At 41.6% G+C, this 24804-nt stretch overlaps 1 protein-coding gene across 1 annotated transcript in view; it reads right to left on the bottom strand.

Moving 5' to 3' along the window:
- efnb1 (ephrin-B1) overlaps positions 1–24804 on the bottom strand; it is a 56597-nt gene that overhangs the window by 6290 nt on the left and 25503 nt on the right. The window contains exon 3 of the mRNA XM_041989783.1: positions 4622–4714. Within this exon, the coding sequence (XP_041845717.1) occupies positions 4622–4714 (93 nt within the window). The remainder of the gene's footprint in view (positions 1–4621; positions 4715–24804) is intronic.

Here is a 24804-nt window from a genome sequence, read left to right as displayed (position 1 = left end):
AATTTGCATTGGAGTCCCCTGTGGTGAGTGTATGTGTGAGGCCAGTGAACGGATGTGTGGTCATTATTTTTCCACTATGGTTTAGCCAAATTTTGATAGAGATGAGACTTGATGACAAAACAAAAAATAGAAAGGACAAAAAAAGGATAAAAATATAAAGTAATAGCTGCATCCAATTATTTTTATTCTTATTTAAGGGGTGGGTTATTAGTTTATTGGCATAAACCACTCCGTTCACAATATGATCCTCTCCATTGCTCTATCTTCTCTATGTCCAGACCACAGCAGTGCTCCATACTGATTGCAGCTGTGGTGAACCTAGCCGTGAGCTGTTGTGTGCTGTCAATAATTGATGAGAAAAGACAGGAGTGAGAAGTGGGAACATTCACACATGACAGAGGATATGAGAGGACACACTGATCTGACTCACTCCGCGCACATAGCCTCAACACTGTGCCAACCAGTGAGCATGTGCAGGGAGCGTTCTAATGTTCTGACCCATTTTTCTGTGTGTGCTGCTGACATTTCCCTTAGCTATGCAGACAGCAACTACCTCAGAACTGCCAACCCGCCAGAAGGAGGGAGAGGGTGGGGGGAGCAGTGGGTGAGGAAGATGATGATCTGAGTGATAGAAGAGAAAGACAGTAGATGTTGGGAGAGTTAGGCGGCAAGAAAATATGGGGGGGGGATGTGTGAGTCAACATATTTTTAATGAACACGCTGACATGATGTGGACGGAAAGCAGACGGCTGAACGGCGACGTATGTATAAAATATGTGCTTCCCATTCAGTTTCTTTTTTTTTTTCTTTTACTTGTTTTACAGACAAAAGATGAAATGCAAAGCATTTGAAGCACAATTAACACCAGAGAGTCATCCATCTCTGCCACAAAAAAACCTGCAAAGACAAATGATTCAATATGATAATGCCCCAGAGTTGTTGGCACAGTTAAATGTAAACGCACTGCAAATGTAGCATTAAAAAAATTTGCACATATTTCACACAAGGATGAACCACAAAAATAAACTCTATAGCTTAAAGTGCAAAGAAGTGAAAACAGACATATGGGGGGAGCAGAAGGCTGCAGAGATAGAAAATATGTGAACCAAACACAATCACATCTGGGGTCAGAACCAAGCGCAGCTTTGGTTTTTATTGTGTTTGCTGAAAAAAAGGGAAAAAAGAAAAAGGTAGAGCCTAGGGCTGAGAAGAATCTCTGTTTACATTATTGATTAGTCTGGTGAGGATTTTTTCTTTTATTTGATTTGAATGTTAGAAAAAGAAAATTTCCCCAGGGCACAAGCTCTTCAAATATCCTCAAATAACTAATTAAACAGAGAAAACAAAAATGATTTAAGATGTAGAAAAAAGATTCTCAAAACCATATTTTAATGTTTTTTTATGCTTATAAAATGTGTTCATTTGGTATCAGTAACTAAAATGGATATACTCTCAACACATTTTAGGGAAAATCATCTAAATTTAATCATGCATTTAAAGGTTTTTTACAGCTTTATTATATCATAAAGGCATGAGATGCTGAAAATGGGTTATATTGTCATATATCATGTCTTAAGATTATAGTTAATTATGTAGTTAATAACCAGAATAGTCTCATCTATAATGCCTCACTCAAATTCCTGAGATACACCTCTAACATGTTTTATATATGTAAATGTTTTTATTTCTGGTGTGTGTGATTAAACTGCAATCTGTAAGATAAAATATCATTATTTTCCAATAAGTTGTCATAAACAATTAAAAAAAATGTACTGCATCTGAACTGAATTAAAATGGAAATTAAAAAGTTTTATAATAGGGGGGAAAAAAGATGAGAAAAAATAAATGGCCATTAAGTCAAATTACATTTGATACTTCTCACCACTTCTACAGTGACATCAACTAGCAGATTAATGAGAATAATAAAAAATAGAGGGCCTGTGTGTTCAGGTTGTATAAATGGAAACTTCATTCATCTACAAGGAGAAACAGTCACTTAGAAATTGCACAAAGCTGCCAATTCAAAGTCGCTGTCAACACTGTAATTTCTCAGAGCTTTTCTTCAAATAGCCGCCGGGCTGGATCGGGCACATTATGCATCAAAAATTCCACCCACAGAAATAGATTTAAAAGTAGTAGCAGCTGGGCCTACAGCATCTTTTCTAACAGGGTTTTTAGGGCACAGTGATTGTGAGTGGCAGCTCACAGTGGACCGTTTTGGGAATCGAGTGCATGGCTCTGGCGAAGTTGAGGAACCGCCGGGAGCCACAGCAACAGAACCCTGCTGAGCCTAATGTTCCTAGAACTTCCTTCAATGAATGCTTTTCCTTTCATCTTTTGTTAAAGTGAGATCGAGGAATTGTTTTTCTACCAGTTTATAGTTTCAAGTTAAACTCTGTGCAGCCTGCAGTAATGCGCGGCCGTGTTGTCACTCTGCCACGCTGTTGCAATCCCGGGCTGTCAGAAGCTCAAACTGACCTACATTGAAAGATAATGCAAACTTGTCTGTTTCTGAGATGACTGTGGGTATGTTTTCACTGCATCTGCTGAATTTGTCCCACTCACGCCTTGCTAGCATCAGCAGCTTGTTAGTTTCTTCAGGATACACTGCTGTCATCCCACAAACAAACATCCAAATAGCTGCACATAACCTCATGTTGCACTCATGCACACACTCAAAGTGCAGTTTCCTCAGCAAGACTCAGTTTATATTTTGGCCTGGTGTGATCTGGCTTTTAATGCTGGAATCAGATCACCACGGCCGGCAGATGTTGCTCTCAGATGGACCTTAGTGTCTGTTTGGATCAACACAACCGCCCTGAGGATGGAGGACATGTTTATTGGGAAACACATCTGTGTACTGTACCCTGTCAAACTCAGGATATGAAGGTCCACAAAATAAGTAAAGCTACATATAAAAGTGAAATGCACGATGCAAACCACATGTTGAGTCCAAGGATATCTAAACAAAACTTGCTTGTTTACTTCCAACATTTTTAGATTTACCCCAACCATGCACTTACATACCAATTTCAAACACGTCTTCAGTCTGTGATTACTGCAAAAGAATCACAGCTGAGGAACATCAGAGACTTTTCTCACTGCTTGGAAATGGAGTTATTCTACACAAGTCATCTGTCATTTGATTGTTATTTCTTTGGGATCTTTTTTCTAAACAATTTGCAAAAGCTATTCGCGGATATAAAAGATTTGTTCAACATGTCTGCATTACCAACAGGGGTGGGCAGGAAGGGATACAACCATCTGTCATCATACAGACCTATGTAATCTTATATCACAATGTACACCACAGTGGTATATTTTCTGTGAGTACAACTGGAAATGTAATATCCAGTATTACCAGACAGGAATTCAATGACTAATTAATCAGGTCACTTCATCATAGTGATGCACAAATCCTGAAAATCAAATAGCGCAGTCCATGAAGCAGCCCTAATTATTGATTGCTTGCAGTTGCCTAATACAACCCGAGACCCACTATTACACAGCTAATTAACACAGTATATCCCTATCGTTTTACAGAAAAGGAAGGATAACTAATTCCTGATTTAGAAAGTGACAAGTAAAACTGAATTCTTTATCTGAAAATAATACATATATATTTTTTAATGTATCAAGTTCTTTTCATGCTCCCATTTTGCTTTTATTAAGACAAAATAAATAGTTCACATACTGAAACCCTAAAGTCTTTGTACTCTTACAAAAGAACATCATTACTGCGACTGTAAATACTTGCAAATATGTTTCTTGGGTGAAGAATCCACAAAGCAATCCTAAAATTTCACATGAATGAGAAATAGTGTTTAAATTATATGTGATCATCTTGTAAAGTGGATGAACTGAGACTCACTCTATTTCAACCAGCAAACTCCGATCTGCTAACATGATGCTAATTTACTAAGAAACTGCATTCAACTGAACGATGAAATTGACACCCATCCATCAATTTTCCATACCTGTTTAATCTAGTTCAGAATTGCAGACTAAATAAATAAATCTGTCAATAAGCTCTTTAAAAGTCGGAAATATAGTATAAAAACAGCTTTTTAACCTAAAGCTGAAAAAAATTATCAAGCTACTGTAATTTTATGGCCAAAAATAAACATTTTTTTATTGTTTTCAGGAGATTTAAACACATTTATAAACTCATTTTGAACTGGTTTTGAATGGCTTATGTAAACATAAACACCACAAATGTCCATGTAACCACTTACAACAACAGTGGCTAAATGTGTTATCAACAAATTAGAGACTGTTGTCAAACTGCTGACTGTGACTTTAATGAAAAGTGCTACTATTTTACTTTATTCTAACTAAATATATCCAACTCATCAAATAATTTTGAACTACATTAAATTTTGACATCAAAATCTCATCACAATGTCAGTGAAAGCTGTTCAAGTTGAGGTCAGAACACAAATGGTGTGTTTGGTAGAACTATTTTGCAGGTCCAGAGAGCAGGCCTCGTTGGACGCTGGCGGCGGACAAAGTCATGCTAAGCACACATGGCGATAAATGAAAATGTCACACCAAAGTGAAACATAGCTTCAAGGCAACAGCAGCGGATTGTGTTCTACATGTGATGTGAGTGCACGCTTACCTTGCCCGACTTTCATGATGACTTTCATGGCTCGGCTCTTGCACACACCTCCCTCCCGGTTCTCCAGGCCCTCAACTGTGCCGTTGGAGGTTGCTGAAGTGGGAGATGGAGGAAGGGGGACAAGGAGATGAAGGACAAGGAGTAGGGGGGGTGGAGGGGGGAGGAAGGGAGGAGAGATGATGACACACCGGTTAATGAGCACGTCCATAACGCACAGAACTAATCAATATTTACGACAAGCACTGATTAGCTGTTCCAGTGATTAGCAGTTCTCACCCTCAATCAACCGCCGGCTCCTCTCAACAGTAACTCTCATTAACACAATAAAGTGAAGTCAAATAAATGGAACAACATCACAGTCTACTGAGAGCTGGTGGGCGTTGAGGTGGAGAGGAAGAACATGGTCAGATCTGTGAGTGTGTGTTTTCTGTCTGTGCATAGTTTAGCAGTGAGGCACAGCAGCAGCAAGACTTCCAGCTGCTTGCCAAGTCCTCCAGCAGCCTGCTCCCTCTGGGCCACATGTGTCACAACTTGCTGGTAATGCAGGGAGCTAAATGCCTCCCTCAATGTTTGCGCCCGTGAGTCCATTTATAAATTAGAGCCTGTGTGTGTGTCGGCCTGTGTTCATTTGTTTCAAAGTGTGCACTCCGCTCCGACTTGAGCGACGAGCTCGGGGTCGAGGGTTGTTTATTTAATGTCACAGTCACTTCACGCGCCGTGACACAATTGGCTGTCTATTTTAGGACCCCTGATAATGACCTAAGGAGACAGAGTGTGACTCTGAACTTAACTCTGAGTGGTTAAGCACAAAACTATGTGTGTGTGCATGAATGCATGCGTGTGTGTGGGCACATGCGATGGCAGCTCTAAATTTGGAATTTCCCAAATGATCCCCATCTCCGCTTAGTCTGCTTTTTCAACGCACTCCCTTCCTCTGAAATGCTTTTGTTTCTCTTCCTTGCATTATCCGTCTTGGTCTCACATCATTTAGATTTTCCCTTTTTTTTCTTTTTTATCAGCAATATCTGGCGGTTCCCCTCCCTCTTAACTAAATGACCATCTCCCAGGGTGATTGCTTCAGATGGCACCCTCATTATGATGAGATAATCGTGGAGAGGATGCTTATCTAGTGATGACACAGAAAGAAGCAAACTTAGCTACAGGAGGGTGGGGGTGGGCGGTGCTCTAAACAAAACAGTATAAACACTGGCATGGAATACCAATGTTTCTACACGCGTTTACTTGCTATAAACTCATGTATCAAGCTGTTTTGAAATCTGGCTCCACAGCTATGGAAAAAAGCTCATCTAGTTGATTCATGTCCTGTCATTCCTAAGTATTATTAACGTTGACATTCCCATGCCCGGCGGGATTTCAGCTTTGTACTTGAGTGAAATTAAAGAAAACTATATAATGAATTGCACTAATATTATGTTACATTATCGGATCACTCTCAGGCTCTAAATTACATGGAGAACCACAACATTTCGTTAGTGTGGCCGGAGCGCAGGGTAATTTGTGAGGCTGGTTGTGATAACATCACTGCAGGAGCTCTTTGGGCAAAATCCCCGCCGCTATAGACTCAACACAAGACGACTGGGCCGGACACTGAAAGATATACGAGGGGCCAAGTATGTTCAAGAACTTAAAAAAAGGGGGGGTGTTTAAAATTTACGTGAGGCATTAATGTGAATGAACACTCAAGGCTAAGTGAGTCTTGAGATTTATGTAGATTCTAAGCAGGGAGCATGTCTCTTTCAAAGGGAACATCTAAAGAGAGTAAGGTGAACAGGAAGGCACGTCGCCGTCTCCCGGCCCTGAACGGCCCAGACTCTGCCAGAAGTGCTAACCTTATCTGACTATTTTACACCCAATTTCTTCCCTTCTTTTAATTTTTTAAATTTCCAGAGCGTTTCACAAAAAAACGAGCGATTTGAAGATCAAGCGCCTGAATAGCTCACTGAGAGTGAATTTTATATCCACTCAGGGAGAGCAAATCTCCTCACTGCTAACTTACTTCTGTCATCTATATTAACTATTCCTTCAGGCTGGTTGAAAGGGCCTCTGCATGACTGATGTGGCATGATGATGAGTTGGCCCTTCGAGGCTTCTGTTTAGCCGAATGAACGAGCCAGAGCTGGATTTATAAAGACGGTCACTTCACATGTTGTTTGCATTCAGGCCATGTAAAATGTCACATAATTCAAGCCTTTACCGTACCGCTGGAAATTCATAATCCGATTAACTGTGTCCAATCTTAAGCACATTTCCTTATGTGAATCCGTCTCTTAAAGTACTATTCAAGATGGGGAGACAACTGTTGAGTACATTCAAAAATGTGCGGCGAATCTTTAAATAAAACTTGCAGATGGTTAAGCACCACACATTCCTGTTTGCTTTTTTACTCTCGCCTGAAATGAGTGTATTCACATCTATCAATTCAAGAGATCATGTTACAACTGTGCCAGCCACATTTCTCCAGCTCCCCAACCTTCTCAACAACAAGGACACACTGCCAGCTTTTTTTTTTTCTAAATCTAAAAGCCTCTCTCACTCACTCTACCTCCCCTTCCTCTCTTTCAATTTCTCCTCCCTCTCTAACCCTCTCTCTCTCTCTCTGTCTCGTTTCATCCCTGCGTTCTGACGCTAATCCAAATCTGGATTTCCAGATATTAAAAGGCCGACGGTCATGTCGTGTTTTGGAAAGAGGAAACTGGGGAACTGGGTCTTCCTGCGTGTCTCGGCAGAGATAAAAACACTGGGGGATAAAGCAATGACAGGCCCCAGAACAAAGAAACTCCTGGTCTGCTGCTAATGATTTAGTGGAACAAACTGGTTTAGCATTAGCGGTCCAGAATACCCAAAGAGTTGGTCATTGCATGAAGGAATGCAGCTTTCTGGAAATAAAGCAGTTGGCTCCAAAGAGTTCTTTTTTTTTTTTTTTTTTTTTTTTTTTTTGATTTAAGGCCCTTTTTGTGGGTGTGGATCATTGGCCACAGAGTGACTAGTGGGAGAACAAAAGCTCTACAGCTGCAGAAGCCATAAGAGAAACCAGGTGCCAAATGTTGATGTTGAGAAATATCTGCAGTACAAACACATCAGCTGAGAGGAAGTGCTACTTGGGAAAGAAATGGAGAAAGGCATGAAGAACAACTCCTGTGCCAGCACTATGACCTCACATTAGCAAAAACACAAGATATTAGCATGCATGTGTGAATGCAGTCTCTTGCAATACATGGATTTCACAAGGACATTTGGGGTAGAAAGGAGGGACGGCTCCCTGAGGTGCTCCGAGGAGACGAGTGGGAGATGTGTGAGAGATACAGTGCTGACTGGCCAAGACAACACAAGCTAAGGCTAGAGTTCGAAGCAGTGGTCTATATTTATTCTCAGGTCTGCTAAATGAGGTCACTCAGGTGGTCCTGCTGAATACATTCCCCCATCTCCATCATGAATCATCTACTGCTTATTATTCCTGTCCAGCCCAGGGGGCTTGCTTTCATACAGTGCAATGGGGTGTATGTGTGTGTGTGTGTGTGTGTGTGTGTGTGTGTGTGTGTGTGTGTGTGTGTGTACGCCTGTGCCTATGTGCGCGAGCACGCACAACATCTGCCCCGAGCACAGAACAAGGGGACGGATACAGCCCATGTGACAGACAGGGAGCAGGTTGTTTAATGAGAAAGTGGATGAGAGGTGACATTCATTGGCTACCTCTCACACACCACCACCACCACCCCTTCTCTCTTTCCCCACAGCATTCAGGCTTCCACTTAGACGAGCAAAACAGGCACTGGGTAGTCACAGTAACCTCCACTAACAAAGTCTTTATTTTCCAAAAAGAATTAAAAGAAAAAACAAGCTAAATACATAAGCAGGCACAACCGCCATCTGATCCGTTGCACTTAACACAAAAAAAAACAAACAGCAGCACACAGAGCTATTTCATCCATTTCAGGCAAAGCGAGGAGGTAAACATGGTTAAGTCAGGTGTGTGTCTGTATCAAACAGAGCGTCACTAAAGAAATGGCTATTTCTCCATCCATCCATCTGTTTTTTTATACCTGCTTATTCCAGTGCAGGGTTATGGGGAAGGGCTGGGGCCTATCCCAGCTGTTATCAGGCGAGGGACAGAGTACACCCTGTGCAGGTCACCAGTCCATCACAGAGGGATGCCCCGCATATCCCAGTCTTGGTTTTTGTTTACATTAGTGGACCAGAACTGAAGTGTAGAGGAGCAAAAGAGAGCCTATTTGCACAAAATATTTCACTCCTGAATGAGCACAGAGAGGGTTCGATTAGGTTTATGTGCCTGATTCCAGAGATAACCCTCCCTGGCAGATCTGGCATGCATGCAAGAATGCATGTGCACACACACGCACACATGCATACAAAAACACATTCAGACTGAAGTTGACAGACTGGAATAATACTGGGGGATCTGGATGTTTGCACTTTGAACCTTTTCTAATCCTCAGTATTAGGGCATGGCTAAAGCCTGATTATGGTGGAATGAAATGGATCTAAATAAATGTCCTAGCCCATCAGACTTCCATTTCTTTGTCCCAGAAATAGAAATGTAAATCAGTAATCAACCTCCAACCCCGCACTTGCCGTCTCTCCCACGTAGCCTCCTCTGCAGGTTTGGCATCAGAAAATTCATTCAGACTTCTCATATCATCTCAGATAAATGGGGCACTTTCAGTTTGGCCGCTGTTTTATTTTAGTATTTTTTTTTTTTTTCTCTTTTTATCACATGCTTCTTTCTCATAATAAAACCTGGCAGACAGTATAAAACTGTCATAGCTTCATCGCTAGACGTGCACATTTTTCATGCTATTTTGTATATCCAATATTGAATTTAGGTCAGGACAAATGTGGTTATGAGTAATGAGGGTGGACACAGCTGATTTTCTCATCTATCTGTGCAGCAATGCGTCTTTTCTCACATTTTAGTGCTGCAAATCACCGCTTAAATGGGATATTACCACGTGCTGCCTGTTTCTGGAGGACACTATGTAAGCAGGTAGAAGTCAAGGTTTGTGGTTTTCTATCCGGTGCACACAACTGTTGCTCGATTCCCTGCTTCAGTATACAGCCAGAGGGGGAGCTCCTCTCCTGCGTCCTGATTAAACTGCTCCCTAATACACACTTGCACACAGTCAAGCAAGACACAACAGCCTGCACAGCTACACACCGACATGTCCATGCAGACAAACAAACGCATGCTCACACACAGACACATGCAGACATGAACACATTGGCTGAATGTGTAGCCAGTAGATCAGGCAGGACTTAAAAGCTCCTCCGGCAGCAACAAAATTACAGGGTACCTCTAAATCCTCCTAGCAGAGAGCACTATGGGATAGCGAGGTGGGGAGGGTAAGGGAGGGAGGTGAAAGGAGGTGCATGTGTGTATATGTGTGCTTTTGGTAGGGGGGAGTGGTAAGAGGGTATGGAAAGAGGAGTGCAGGAGAGGACAAGGGGACATTCCTTTTTTTTTATTTTTTTTTTTATTTACTTTTTTTTTGAAGGCCAGAAAGTGTGCAAGATGGAGAAGAGTGAGACTTGATCTGTCTGAAGAGCACTCGCATGAGAGTGTGTGTGTTTGTGTGGAAAGGGGTGTAGGATGGGCGTGCGTGCATTCTGCAAGGGAATATGGAAGGAGGTGATGAAGTGAGGAGTTGAGAGGAGGAGGGGGAGGCAAGCTCAGTTTGGAAAGAAGAAGAGGTGGGAGGTGATCTCTCTGCGAAGCTTAGGAAGCATATGTGTGTTGGATTGTGTGCTAGTCTGTATGCATGTGAGTGTGTGTGTGTGTGTGTGTGTGTGTGTATGCGTGCAAATGCCATCTTGCTTCTCTCACTCACACTCAGCATTTCTCTTAAACTCTCTGTTATCATCTTTGGCTGCATGCGCTTTGGCCTCTGTAACTGTGCAAATCTGAGTAACTGTTGAGCGGGAATGTGTGCATACATTTGCATTCATTTGGATGTGTGTGAGGTATGCAATAACTTTAAGTGTATGTTGCATATGCGTACATGCTTAGGAATATGTTCATTTCTTGACTTTATATACTGTGATTGTGTTTGCATGCGTGTGGTCCGGTTGTATAACAAGTCAAGATAACCAAGCTAAAGGTTTGGCCATTATAGCCTTCCACAGCTAACACCACCAGGCTAGTGCTTCAGGACTACTTATGACAGCCTTTAACCTCTGCAGAGGACCTGTCAGCAGCTCCCAAAGTGTCTGTGTGTATGTGTCCGTTAGAGAGTGTGTCTGTACCAAATTCACAACCTGCAGTCACAGAGAGATTCTGCATCATTTAGCTGGGGGTGTCTGTGTGTCACCTCTATGGTGGATCCAGCGGGGCAGAGCTTTTACACCGCTGCACTTTCTACTCTCCATTTCCCAACTCAGCATGCCGCAAAGCCCCCCACTCTCTTAAACGCAGCACAAAACTTCCCCACACTCACACAAAAGACAGAGGATGATATTGTCCTGTACGTGCGAGCCCATAAAAACACATAATGTGGTAAAAGTGCGCAGGGCGAATTTTCACATTCACAAACAAGCAAAAGTGCACACACACGGACACACACTTATGCAGTACGGGGGCCGTCTGTCGGATCAGTTGGAGATAAAGGATGCAGAATAACAGGAGGACCTTGGGGAGTGGAGCAAGTCATCTGTCTCAAACACGAACAGACTGAGCGCACTCCAACATGACATGATGTGGACAGACTCATCTTAGAGCACATTGCATCCTGAACCTTTCTCTTGCACTCCTGCGCCCCCCCTTCCACCACCACCACTCGCACAGCCACTGTCCCTACACACACACACACACACACAAATGAATAAGGCCTGCTCAAGATGTGTAGGCATGCTTCTGAGTTGAAACCTACATAATCTGACAGGTGTACACCAGGGGAAGTGGACAATGGTGAATGCAGTCAATTGGCACATTAAAACTGTGTAACCCCAGGGTGTGGGGACTTGCAGCTTATAATGCTATAAGCTGATGCATACAGTATTAAAGTTATGGGGAGCAATGCCAGAACCCAAAGCATCAATATTAATTTCATAACCATAACAACTAACTGTAAAATTTCAAGCTTACTATAACTGCTCCCGATATGGAACATTTTCAGAGAGCTTTTTTCAGCTATAATACATATTCTGTTGTATGGAGTTTTTAGCCAGTAGCCCACACAACCTCCTTAATGACAGAGTAGCTAATTGGCAGTAATGGCTCTTCTCACCGATATCATCGAGCTGCAGCCACAGAAAACCTCAGCAGTTTAGCACAAATCACTTGCAGACTAAAAAGTGGGGAAAAGAGCCCGAAGAAGGGGCTGCAGTAACTAGTAGCAGTTGCATACCACTAAATGCCAAGGTGCAGCTGTAAAATGGGAAAAAAAACACTCCAGATTGTTGTAACTGTTAGATGTCTTGTTTGCTGTAAACATTGCTCAACGTATACTGGATCATTATTTTGAAAAAAGGAGGCACAGCCCTTGTGGGTGTGCACAAACACACATAAACACCCTTAAATACGCAAAACAACCTGGTGAACAAATATGTCTTGAGTGTCACTCAGACAAAAACACCCGCACTTTGCAAACACACATTTGCCTCTGAACTCCCCTCTCAGACAGTAAACCATTTGACTAATAGCAGCTGAAATGTTGTGTGTTCAGAGAAATAAGTTGAGGAGAAACTGGGTCAGAGAGACAGAGAAAGTAAAAGAAAAAAAAAACAGTATTTCACCTTTCTATTGGTGCCAGCTAAAGGTTAGGAAAGATGCAACACATGCTGAGGAGAGTACACATTAACAAACACAAGCGCAAAATCCAAAGGTTAATATTGCTCATGTGGGAGTCGCTGCGTCGCGGTTTATCTCACTTTCAGCCATTATGTATGTGTGCACAAGGCTTGTTCACTGGCTAACAATGTGTGTAGTTAACCACAAGCACACAGTTTTATCCTTGTTAAAGCCAGGGGGGAGTTCTACATTAGTGTTGCATTAATCCCATCACAGGCCCAGTTTTTCCCCTTATCACAGAAACAGTGGGCGAAACGCCCGCTTTCTTTTTTTTTTTTTTCAACAATTATTCATTAATCCACATCGACAATATGTCAACATGACTTCTACTCTTGTATCTCGGCTCTGACTTTTTTCTAACTCCCAGAGCTTCCAATCTATCTTCATTTATTCTGAGAAACTTCAAAAAAGCCGGGTGATCGCTTCCTGTTGCTTCATCACATAAAAACTCTTTTCAACAGCTCCTCTTGCTCAAGATCATCCAAGGATCATATTCATATTTCATTTTCATTTTATTTCATTTTCTATTAACCCTCACTTTATAATGGGAAAATCTGGGGCAACGCCAAGATAATGAGCTATAAAAATGTCTGATATTTCAAAACAGAAATCAGTCATTAAGTTAATTAAATGTACGAGGTGAATTATATTAAATACACACAACTTTGGATGAAATATCTAGATTATCTACAATTTAATAATAAACTACAGCTTCATTTAGTCATGAATTTATGTATTTGATACACTCTGATATTAACTTATAAATCTTCACCTGCATTATCAGGTCAGGGTGCTTTTTCCTTACTGAAAAACAAAACACAGTTTTATAACTATGTAATGGCATCGGGCTTTCATGGAAAGCTCAGAAAGTGCAGCCTCAAACATAAAGCAGTGCTAATTTACAGTGACAGCCAACCCATTTGGCTTGTGATGCCTTTAAATGAAGCAGAGTGTTGTCATATATTTAATTATTCATGGGAAGATACAGAAAAATGTCATTTCTGCACAACAGAAACACATTCTTCCTAATTTTTTTTTAATTATCTCATGGCTTCTCTGATTTCTCTTGAGGCCACTTGCTGGATCTCCACCCCAGTTTCACAACAGATGCTCAAAAGATTGTAAATGTTTTGGGTTTTTTTAAGGTTTTGTTTGCTGTATTTGTAGTTTTATATAGTACTTTATTAATAAAAGTGATACCTTTTACTATTCTGTACAGATTCCAAGCACAAAATTATCAACAACTATATGCTCCCAAAACAAATGCATTAAGATTTTCTCAGATAAACTTTTTATGTAAAACAAATTTGTGTTTTAGTGCTCACAGAGTAGTGCTGCTATTATCCTTCCATTTTAGCCATGAAAATGCTTTTGTCCAAAGCTTAGTGTATAATAAAGATATTTCCTAAGTATTAGTGGGTGGTACTGGTATTGTCAAGCTACACAAGCGTAATCAGCTGACAGATGTACACAGAAGGTCTTTTACTAAGCTTGTTCCTCAGCGGGAGGCTCATTGAAGTTTTCGTCTTGCTTCATTTGCACTGATAATCACATGAGGTGAACCACAGTTCACTTGCTAAATCCCAGCAGATGATAAAAGTGATCCTCTTGGTCTTTTTCTTTGGTCTTTGTGTCGTTTACAAAGGTGATACAGACTCTGGACTCCAGAGAGGAGTCGCCCTCATCGATCCAACTAGAGATCCTTGAGCCACAAATCAGCCTGCGCTGCCTGATAAAAGAACCACTGGGATGGATCGGAATGTGGTGGGAGATAGTGGTGGCATGTCAAAGGCCATGAAGCTCCAAAAATCTCCAGTGACTGAGTAGGTAATCTGTGACTAAACTCCCTCCTGAGGGAAACCAGAGCTAAAGCAATGGAACAAGTCAACAAGCAAGAATAGCAGTTCATGAAATATCCTAAAAGCTCTCAGCACTCCTGCTGCTGCATGTAAAATATGAGCTTGCAGGGCACCGTTTGTGTCTGCAAGTGCATTTATGTGGTTGTTTTTAGATGTCTAAGTGTGTGTATATGGCCCCTGTGTTTCTGTGTGTGGCTTCTACACCATATCCATTCATCCTGCACAGAGAGAGGAGCTTCATTTTCACTGACCTTTTCAATCTGGCCTCCGAAAGAGAGTTATGACAACTGAGCCGGCCTTGTGTTACTCAGCACAGTAATACACATCAACGAAAGGAAACAAACAAACAAACAATAACTCTTACTGCAGGCTGAGGGCTTCCCATCTCAAACAGACAATACAAAACAAAGCTGATGGGGTATACAGAGTGAGAGGAAGCGGCGCAGTGATGTGGGTACAGTTTTTTTTTTTTTCTTTTCATTATACAAAAAACAAACAGCAAATGAGCAAATCCTCACATCAGAGAGGTAGCCGCAATCAATGACTGACATTTTTGCTTGATATAGGCCTCAAACAAATAACTGCCTAATTGTCTGAACACAAAATCAGAGAGCAGACGGCGAGTAGAGACAGCAAAGTAGGCTGAGAGACCCAGAGTGTACTTGTTATAGAGGAGAGAGTCGATGTCAGCCCATCTGTTGTCCACAGAAACAAAATCTGTAAAAGGAGGAACAAAGACATAGATAGGTGTGTGGGAGTGCATTTGTCATTTTGACTGTGCATGTGTGGGATTTTTTCTTTTTCGGGGGATGGGGGGGTGAATGCCTATCTGTGAGGCAGTGTGTCTAAAGCCTGGGGGAATCTCCTGCACCTGCAAACATGGAGGAGATCTGACTGTATCCAAGACAATCTGAAGTCAGAGCAGCACTAATGCACAGTGACATGCATATACACAGACACCGAGAGACACATGTTGACACAAGAGCAAATATATAATGGATAGAGGGCATGATCAAGCTAATGTGTAAAGCGCCAGAGGTCCCAGCACAGCTCCAAACCGCAGCGAGCCTTCACCAGATCTGAGGCCAGGATGCAACACAAGAAGCAGGAAAAGAAACACTTTCCCTCCCTTCCTCTGCTATTCACCAAAAACCCAAATCAGAGAGCACAGCAGACCACAGAGAAAATGCTCCTGATTACATCCTAATACACACAAAGCCAACAGTTGACGTACATATACAAACATGCAAGAGGACACACACTGATTACATCCCCCCCGGTGCTCCTTCTCTTCTCATCCCTGGTATCGCTTACACGGTAAACCCACGCTGATCGGGGATCAGTGCTTTTTTGGCACAAGACAGTGAAAGAGTTCAGGAGCTTAACCTCAAGCTGGAGAGGGATGGAGGCTCCGGACCCCCCCCCCCCCCCCCCCCCCCTAAAAAAAAAAAGAATAAAATGCTATAGCCCAAAATAATGTCTGGCAGATTCTAAACAATTTCCTGCATAATCTGTCACTGCACAAGGAGAAACAGAGATGAGGGAAAGAAGGGCGAGAACTACTGTAAGCAAGGATGAGAAAATAGGTGGAAGGACAGAAAGATTAAGTTGCAGAGAAAATCGGGGAAAGAGGTAGAAAAGTGGCTTATAAGTTGTTTTTTTTTAATGGGAAGCTAAAAATTGCTTCTATGGAATCATCAAGTCGCTGTGAGTGGTGGCCCCGAACTCAGACACAGCACATTTTTATTTGAAGACATGTTTCTTCTCAGCATCCATCCATCACAGCATGCACAAATTCTGACAGCATACATATTACAGCTGTGGGACTGCTGAGTGAAAATATCTGCTGCTCAGCTGAGCCACAGTTCTCTTGAACATGCATTAACGAATGCACAATGCTCACCCCGGCTCCTATTAGGCAAGCAAATCTGTGTACAGAGAGATGGAGGATGGATATGGGAGAGCACATTGTGCTCTTGTGTGCACATCTATTTGCATGCTAGTGTGAGCATATGAGTATATATAAATTTGAATTTGCTTATGTGGCTTTGTGCTTATTTATGCCTGCGTGTTTGTGCACATGCACGCCTCTTGTGTGTTTGTCTGCTCCTGTTACTGTGTTTGTGAGCCTGTGGTCGTGTTGGAATGGAACATGGACATTTTGCCACTGAGCTGAATTCACAGAAACGGGTTTGGTCCTGGCCTGCAGAGTAGTATTTAGACTCCGTATTTATGCGTTGGACAACCACAGCAATCCCTATCACCGCCTTGTGATTCATGTTTGTTTGCTTTTCTCTGAGCTGATTCGACTCCATCAAGAAGCCTCCCCCTTTTTTACCCTTTTTCTCTCTTCTGCTCCCCCAAAACGCTTTCCACAGAAATGTTCACGCCATACCCAGTCAGAGTTTCATCAGCCACCCCTCATCGTAGCTGACCAAGCATGTGGCGGTTTCCACAGCAAGGATGCGACGTTAAAACTAACAACCTCTATAATTATACATCCATATTTCTCCAATGAGTTTGTGTAAACAAGCTCGGGCTCCAGCTCAGGGAGGCGGACTTCTTGGCAGGCCCTGGCTCAGGGTGCCATTGAATGGCTGCCGGAAAACAAAGCCATTTCAGAGTGTGCCTTGGAAAAGACAAACCACTGTTCGAGGGATGGTGGAGAGAAAGAGTGAGCTCCATCTGACAGACAAGAGAGCTGTGATTTGAGCTTAACTATTGGCCAGAGAAAAAAGACACTGAGAATATGTGTTGTTGGCAAAGCAAAGGGCAAACCACCTCAGACATCTCAGATGGGAAGGGAAATATGCATTTGCAGAGTGTTTCAGATTAGGGACTTCATTGTTTTACCCTGTGCTTATGTGTTTTTTTTTTTTTTTAATAGCCCCATACACCATTGTCCACTAGAATTTGCCTCATGGACAGTTATGCCCATCTTCTCTTGTCCTACATTTACTTATCCTAATCAGCCCAGACTCCGAACATGCATCTATCCTGCCGTCTTCAGATGTCTCCACTCCTTTAGCCTGAAGTTATTTCCAAGTTGCAAAAGCACAGACGGTTTCAGCATAATTCCAAGAACCTACTTTCAAGATTTATAAATTGCTTTCAGAGAGAAAAAGTACTCAGCAAATAAGTTTGTGTAAGTCAAGGAAAGAAAACAAAAATCAACACTGCCATTATTTCAGAGTTAGCTTTTGTGGTCTCTCGGGGGGTCTGCATGCTGAGAAGAGATCTAAGTAATCAACAAAAATGACTTGAACACAGAGACCTCCCACGAGCACGCGCAAAAAAAAAAAAACCCTCAGAAATTTGAGGGCAGAATAAAGGAGAAGCGACTGGTTTGAAGAGAGGAAGGAAGGGTTTTGACGTGGTGAGAAAAAAAGTGAGGGGAGGCCTCGCACGCTGGATCAAATATTCTAATAAGATAAGCACGGAGCACAGCCGAGGAGGGATGAGTGTCTGCGTTTGGAGCCCACTAATTGAGATGAATACATGAATATATCAGCTTCATCTAGTAGCGACTGGGCTCAGCCGTATCCAATGGTTACCATTCTCTTGTACAGCCATGTGAGCAGCCCTCTCTCCCAAGCGAAGTCCTCATACCAACCCCCCCCCCCAACTTCGATTCTTCTCCCTCCACCCGCTCCCCCCTACTCTAAACAAACTCCTCTGTAATAAACGAAAGGCAATAACCAGCGACAATAACACCATGCCTGCAAACCCTCACTGAATGAAATATCCAAAGGAGAAGTAGCAGAGACAGGCTGGATAGATTTGCAAAGCAAGCAGAAAGTCATATATTACACTGGCACACTAATAAACACTGGGCCATATTCACTCACGAGGGGGTTAAATCTCCTTATCCCAGGCCAAGCTGCTCCACCGGTGCTAACCTGACCTGTTGGCAGGGTTTACTTTGACATGAAATCTGTTGAGGCTTGCTGATTAACTGCTTTAAACTCAAATAAGCAACATAAATAACACTTACTGAATCAATCCATGTTAATTATTTTTTATGTAGAATCGTTTTGATATCCATAACTGAAACATAATATATAAAATTATGGGGTTTTTTTGTACATGAATGTAGAATCAAAGGATTCAAAGTGACCAAATTGATTCTATTAGAGTATTTTCTGAGCTGTTGTGATTCTTTATCCCCCACATATAAAACAGCATTTTCAAATACGGCTGACAGCAATGTTTGCCAAAGATGCAAATCAGTAGTTCAAGCCTTGTCTATGTTTTTTTAATGTCCACAATCTGACAATTATGCAATAAATGATGCATTCTTTGTTCTCTGCTCATAAAGAGCAAGTGGGAAGATCTATATTCGATGCAGAAGGAAAATCCTGCACAGTGTCACTTGCTTTTAATTAAAATATTCAGTGTGATCTTTATAGATGGGAGGTTACAAGATGGTAACTGTTAGCCTTTGTCTTCAAAAACTCATTAAATTGGGAGTTAAAAAAGTGTGAGCTATTTGCATCCCTGTAATCTTAAAATCAACATGCCTTTGACCTGACAACTGCCTTTTTTTTCTAAGTGGTTGTGACTTGATTATGTTAATTTTATGATATCTGTAAAAGATGACATTTAACACTTTTTCTGATCAGATTACCGTTATTACACTGCATCAAATCAAGCTACATCTCAGCTGCTGTGCTTATTCATTTGGCTGAGTGCAAGGCTTCATTTGTATTTCTGATGATAAACTCCTTTTGCATTATCACAGCGGTTACCTGCGTGGGAGCGTGCATATTCACATACGATAGAACGTCCTCGCAAACATAGGGAAGGGAGAATCTTGAAATAAGCTTCAACCTGGACAGGGATTTCATCCTTGACCTTTGACTCCCCTCTGGGTGAATAAGAGCGGGAAAAGTTGACTTGTACATGCAGAGCAAGAAAGTATTGGATGCATATTGCCCAACTGAAGAGAATTCCTTCGGGAGTTATTTGGATGGTGGGGTGTATAACGTGTGGGTTGCTGAGGAGAAAATAACAGTGATAGAGAAAAGAACCCATGCTGCTACTGATATGCTTTCTATACTTAATCCTATCAGGTAGGGAATACTGAAAAGGTCATATATGCATGTCAGATATGATCTAAGGCTTTGTTTTTCCCATATCGCATACTTCAGTATCCGACTCGGGAAATGAATGCAGGAAATGAAAGAATGCAGAGAAACATATCAGGTCTTCTTTGTGTTAAAAATAAACAAATGGAGGAAGATGCAGGGGATTTACCTGAAAGTCACAGAAACTAAACATGAAGAATAAGCTCAACTTCACTGTTTGCTGTGAGCGGGCTTTATGATGTTCACTGAGGTGAAACAGCGTGTGCTCCATTGCAGCCGTATTCTGGTGGGGAAGTCGGCGCATGTCAGAGTCCATGGTGGTAGACTGCTATGGAGAGTGACAGCTGTCAGGAGGGATCAGACTTACCCTGCCCGCTACTTGGGAAAATCAAGGCAGAGGAGAGGTGCATCTCGACAGGCTGCCTCTGTTTACTGCTCCGTGGCCTCAGCCTTATGCAAGAGAGAGTCACCAGCCCGGCTAACCACAGAAAGCCAATCACCAAGCAGTCATGCCACATTATTTCAATAAGGGCTGAGTATGAGAGAAAATGGAAGGAGCATTTTTCTCTTTTTTTTTCTTTTCTTTTTGCTTTGCTTACTGATGTATGAAGACTGTCTTTGTATATATTTATACAGCAATATTTTCTCTCTCTCTCTCTCTCTGTTTCTCTTTTTCCCCATTTTCCTTTTCTGTTCCTTAAAAGCCTCCTGTCTAGAATCACCTCTCAGCTCCCTCTAACCCCAAAACGCGGCACAACCATTTCCTTCACAAACAGCTCATTCGATATCCTGTGTTTAGACAATGCAATGAAATATAACCAGTTTGTTCACTCCAGCAGCTGGGGTTGGAAGGTGTGTGTGTGTATGTATGTATATATACATATATGTATATACATATATACACACACACACAGGGTAGGGGTGATAATGGACAGCACAAGCTGGTGCAAGTCTGGGGTTTAGATCAGTGCTGGGTTATCATTACTGCCCCCCCTCCACCCGCAGTGTTTCCATGACCCCCTCGGCTGTGCATTTTGACCTTTAACACCCCCACCCCCCTCCCACGACTCCTGTCAGAGAAAGGTCGGAATGGACGGGACCGAGTGGACAGGATCCCCCGCTGTGACACCGGAGTATGAGATGAACACACAAACACACATACCATTTGTTGCTTACTTTACCCCACACCTTTTGTTACTTATTTAGCCAGATAGAAAAGCAGGAGTGAGGGTTGGGGGTGGATGGGTTGGATGATGAGCATGAAGTTAAAAACTAACAGAGCTGGAAGCCTGCGTTGGACGAGAAAATGATTGCCGAAGGATTTAGTGAAATGTCCACTCCTGCCTCTCGTCTTAAATGGTGTCTGCAACGCTCGACCGTTAATCAAAGCAGATAAGCCTGGTCTTTATAGGCAGAGAAGATTTACACTGCTCTGCTGGCTGACCGGACCTCATTCCCAGCAGAAACGATGGGATAATGCACTCACATCTTCTAGGTAGGGGGTAAGCTGGCCTAAAGGGACCTCAACACAGACATAAACACAACATCCTGTGGACCATGTGAACTGTTCAGGTAAAGCTGGAAAAGCGTGTTAAGTTCAGCTGGTCACTGTCTCTCTTTTGCACTCATGATACACAAAAACAGCAACAGCATATGGCCATTATCTAAATGAAAGATGAAGTGTGTTATGGTGTATGCACAGGCTGCAGAGGAAGAGATAAAACATGCTCTTCCTGTTGCAAAGAACAACAACATTAGCATAATATAAAGACAAACACTACATCAGATTACTGCTGACGTGCAAACGTTACAGTATATGAGCCTAATAATGATCCACCATCAGGCTGGATCCTGCGAGACAAGCTTCCCATGTGAAGGATTTACAACTGGCTGTAGTTATGAGTTCACAGTGTGAGACACCATGGAGAGTGTGTAATGTATTCTTCATGTTTGCATAAAGCACACATCAGCGAGACATCAGAGACACAAGAAAGAGTGTTGTATAAAAGTAAATTAAGCCAAAACTAAATTTGGCGCTCTGGTTTTAATGTTGAATATAACTGCAGTCAGATCACAAGCCTACACACGTGTCACGAATAAAGCTTGTTAAAATATTTATGACACAATCAGGAGACAATATGCATAGCAGCCCTGCAAACAGGAAGGTCAGGAAATCTTTAAGACTTTTTTGTTGTTTTTTTTTTTTTTTTTTTTAAATGTGTGGAAGTAATAAAACCCTGAGAAATATTACTTAAAGCCAACATGACATGCTGCCACAGGAGCGGCCCCTGAAAATTGTCGCTTGATAACATCACAGGCTTCATGCTTCCCTGCATTCTGTCTGCGAGCAAGGGTACACAAATATCGATTGAAGTGCAGCAGATGAAAAGTAAAACATATATAGGATTTAATTTTTAGTGGATTTTTCTCTCAGAGGAGGATGTGGAAAGATATTTTTGAGAATGAAAAGTTTGATCATTTATTCACCAAATTTTAAAATCATAAAAACCAGATTCAGAAAAATCTGAAAACATGAGGAGATTAATATTTAAAAGTTAGCACTTTTATCCATTAAAATATCAAGTTATGTCATTTTTTATGTAACGGTATCATACACAGTGATTTGTTAGTGAATATTGATGGTGAGTCCATATTTTTTTTTCTCATTTCTTCTATTGATTTCTTGCTGTGCCGGCCGTGCTTTGGCATAAAGCAGCTTGTTGCATATTAGTTCAGACACAGCACTTCTAATTTCAAGATCATCTCTGATCATTTAACTGATTTGGGGATAAATCAATTACAGAAGTGGTTGGCACACCCCCGCGAAGGGTTGCATCTGGAGACAAGCTCAGCCACAACACAAGTTAGAATTTAAGAGAAAAGTCTGCCTTGTAATAATTATCTTGCGGGGGTAAAAGTCTGAGAAGGCCAAAGTAATGTCAAAGCAGCAGAGTTGTTTAAGTTTCAGTATGTTAGCTTTGTACAAATCACATAAAAACAAAATCTAGCATTACATTAGTCTGTGTCTCAGTGCTTCGCTATAATGTGGCACCTCCTTGGCTATTTGCTCCCTCTGCAGATCTTATTCTGCAAAACTGACAACAGATATTTATATATGGTTTCCTAAGGAAAAAAGGGATAAAGCCTTCTGGTTTTGAGACTATTTATTAGACTTGTGCATTTGAAAAAGTGGAAGATTTTATATATTTATGTGCATTACTTATGTCTTTTGTAGAAAAATATACCACAACAACAACAAAAATATCAGTTGTAGTTTGTTGAATGTGTGTGAAAGAGTTCAGGTCTGCATTGTTGAGCTCTGTGATACGACAAAGAAAATTTGACTTCAGAACGTTTACACTTTTCACCCCGAACACTATCTTCATACTGAAAGATCAACTTTGTTTGAGAAGTATGGAGTCTATTGTTGATCTTAGACTTGTGAAAATTTTCATTGCTGCTTTATTTGCTCTGTATTGTGAAACGCAGCAACAACATATCAAGTTTCTTGACGGAAGTGGAGGAATTTACTGACCCATCAGGGTGTGTCAAAGGTTTGGTTTTAGTGGACACACATTTCATGTACTTTTAACAGCTGGTTAAAACAAACGAGTGACATGTTATGCCTTTCGAAGCTGCTGCTTGAAGCACCTATATATCATCGAGCTCTGAAGCTCTGCTAGACGATCGGAAGTTAAAAGTTTCAGGTAAGCTATATTTCAAAGCTAAAACTAACAACATGTTTGTTAAGGTTTTATTTAGACTGTTAGTTGACATCTTACAGCTTCAGCAGGAAAAACAGATCCCGTCTCGGATGAATCTGAAGACAAGATCGACTATATTTGAGCAGAGAAAAAGTAAGATGAGAGAGCTGTGATTTTCTGAGACACAAACAGACCACCCACCTCTACAGCTCAATCTCTGCTCATGTCAGTTCAATCTGTCTCTCTTAAAGTAAAGAGCAAAACTAGAAATAAAGCCTCTGGGAGTGTGAGCTGTGGGGTTTGGATTAAGAAGCAATCAAACCTTTTCTCATGCTGGCAAGGACAGGAAGATTTGGCAGTAATTTATTAGATGATTCTGATCTTCTTCTAAAAATATTTTTAAATTGAACTTCACATTTAATCTCTTGTTTCAAGATGCTCCTCAAGTCACCAGAGGCCATACCTCCCAGTTTTCTGTGACTTTAATTTAGCACATTTATCACTAGTTTTACTAAAATGTTTTGAAATTTCTCTGATCTTCTGAGGGCGCTAAAACTTATTTTTAATGACAGTAATCTACGGCCATCCTAGACACCTCAGCATTGAATGTGACTATGCCAAAATCCTGACAGAGAAGCAGCAGGAGACATCCAGTTCCAAACTGTTCAGCCCACAAGAAGTGGTGATAGATGTGGTCCCAGAGTTCTGCAGGGCTTCTGGGATCCCCCCTCCTGAACATCTGTCAGGGTTACAAAGGCCATTTTGGACAGAGTCTCCAATGTTCTCACCAGTGTGGAACATCAGGTCTTCACACATATCAGGCAGATGTACCCTCATGACTTCCTGGTGAACAGCATCACTGACTTTGACCCAGAGCTGCTGAATAAAATTATCAACATTGCAGTGGAACACATTCGTGGAAAGTTTCAGCCCCAAAGCTTTAAAGTGCCGACTCATCTGTTGCAAAAAGTTAACCTTCCAGTTGAGGACAACTATAGTCCTGATGTGATGGAGTAGAAGCCAACACCCAAGTCCAGACACAAATTGTGGCGTGACTTCACCAACTCCACCAAAACCTCCTGCTGAACCTGGCTTCATTACAGAAATTCAGGCTAAAGAAAATAAAAGAAAATAAGAAACCCAAAACCTGAAAGAGAACCAGACTCTGCTGTGGTACCAGTTTTTCCTGCTCCTCTGACTCCTCCCGCTCAACCTGTGGTCTTTAATGCAGAGCAGCAAGGTTTGAACAGAAACACGACTGAAACAGCTGACAGCCACTCCTCAGACAGCTTCTGACAGCCCTGATATCCAGATCAAGGAGGTCACAAATTAAATGTGTGCTGTGTTTGTGGATTCACCAGCTACTATGAGTCCTCCTCTTGAACCTGTGATCATCATAATAGATCACTCAGGAGTCCAGGTGACCAAGGATAAGGTAGCAATGGGCTGCTTCTGCTGGGTCCATCAACCACTGTGATGCTACTTTGCAGACAGTCTGACTCCAGCTGATTGACTCACTCATTACATATTACATTTTAATTTTTAGCTAATTTTTACTTGTCTAAAGTCAAAGCATACTTAAATGAGACAAGCACAAGTATGAAAAAAAAATCTGTTAAATGAAAATCAATTTCCAGACAACTTGTATAAGGTATGAGGTTACATGAAAGATCACCACATTTAACTCCAGACAAATATTTGTTTTTCTGCA

The sequence above is a fragment of the Melanotaenia boesemani genome, chromosome 7 (assembly GCF_017639745.1).
Source record: "Melanotaenia boesemani isolate fMelBoe1 chromosome 7, fMelBoe1.pri, whole genome shotgun sequence".
NCBI classification, from domain to species: domain Eukaryota; kingdom Metazoa; phylum Chordata; class Actinopteri; order Atheriniformes; family Melanotaeniidae; genus Melanotaenia; species Melanotaenia boesemani.
This window is presented reverse-complemented; position numbering and strand designations above follow the sequence as displayed.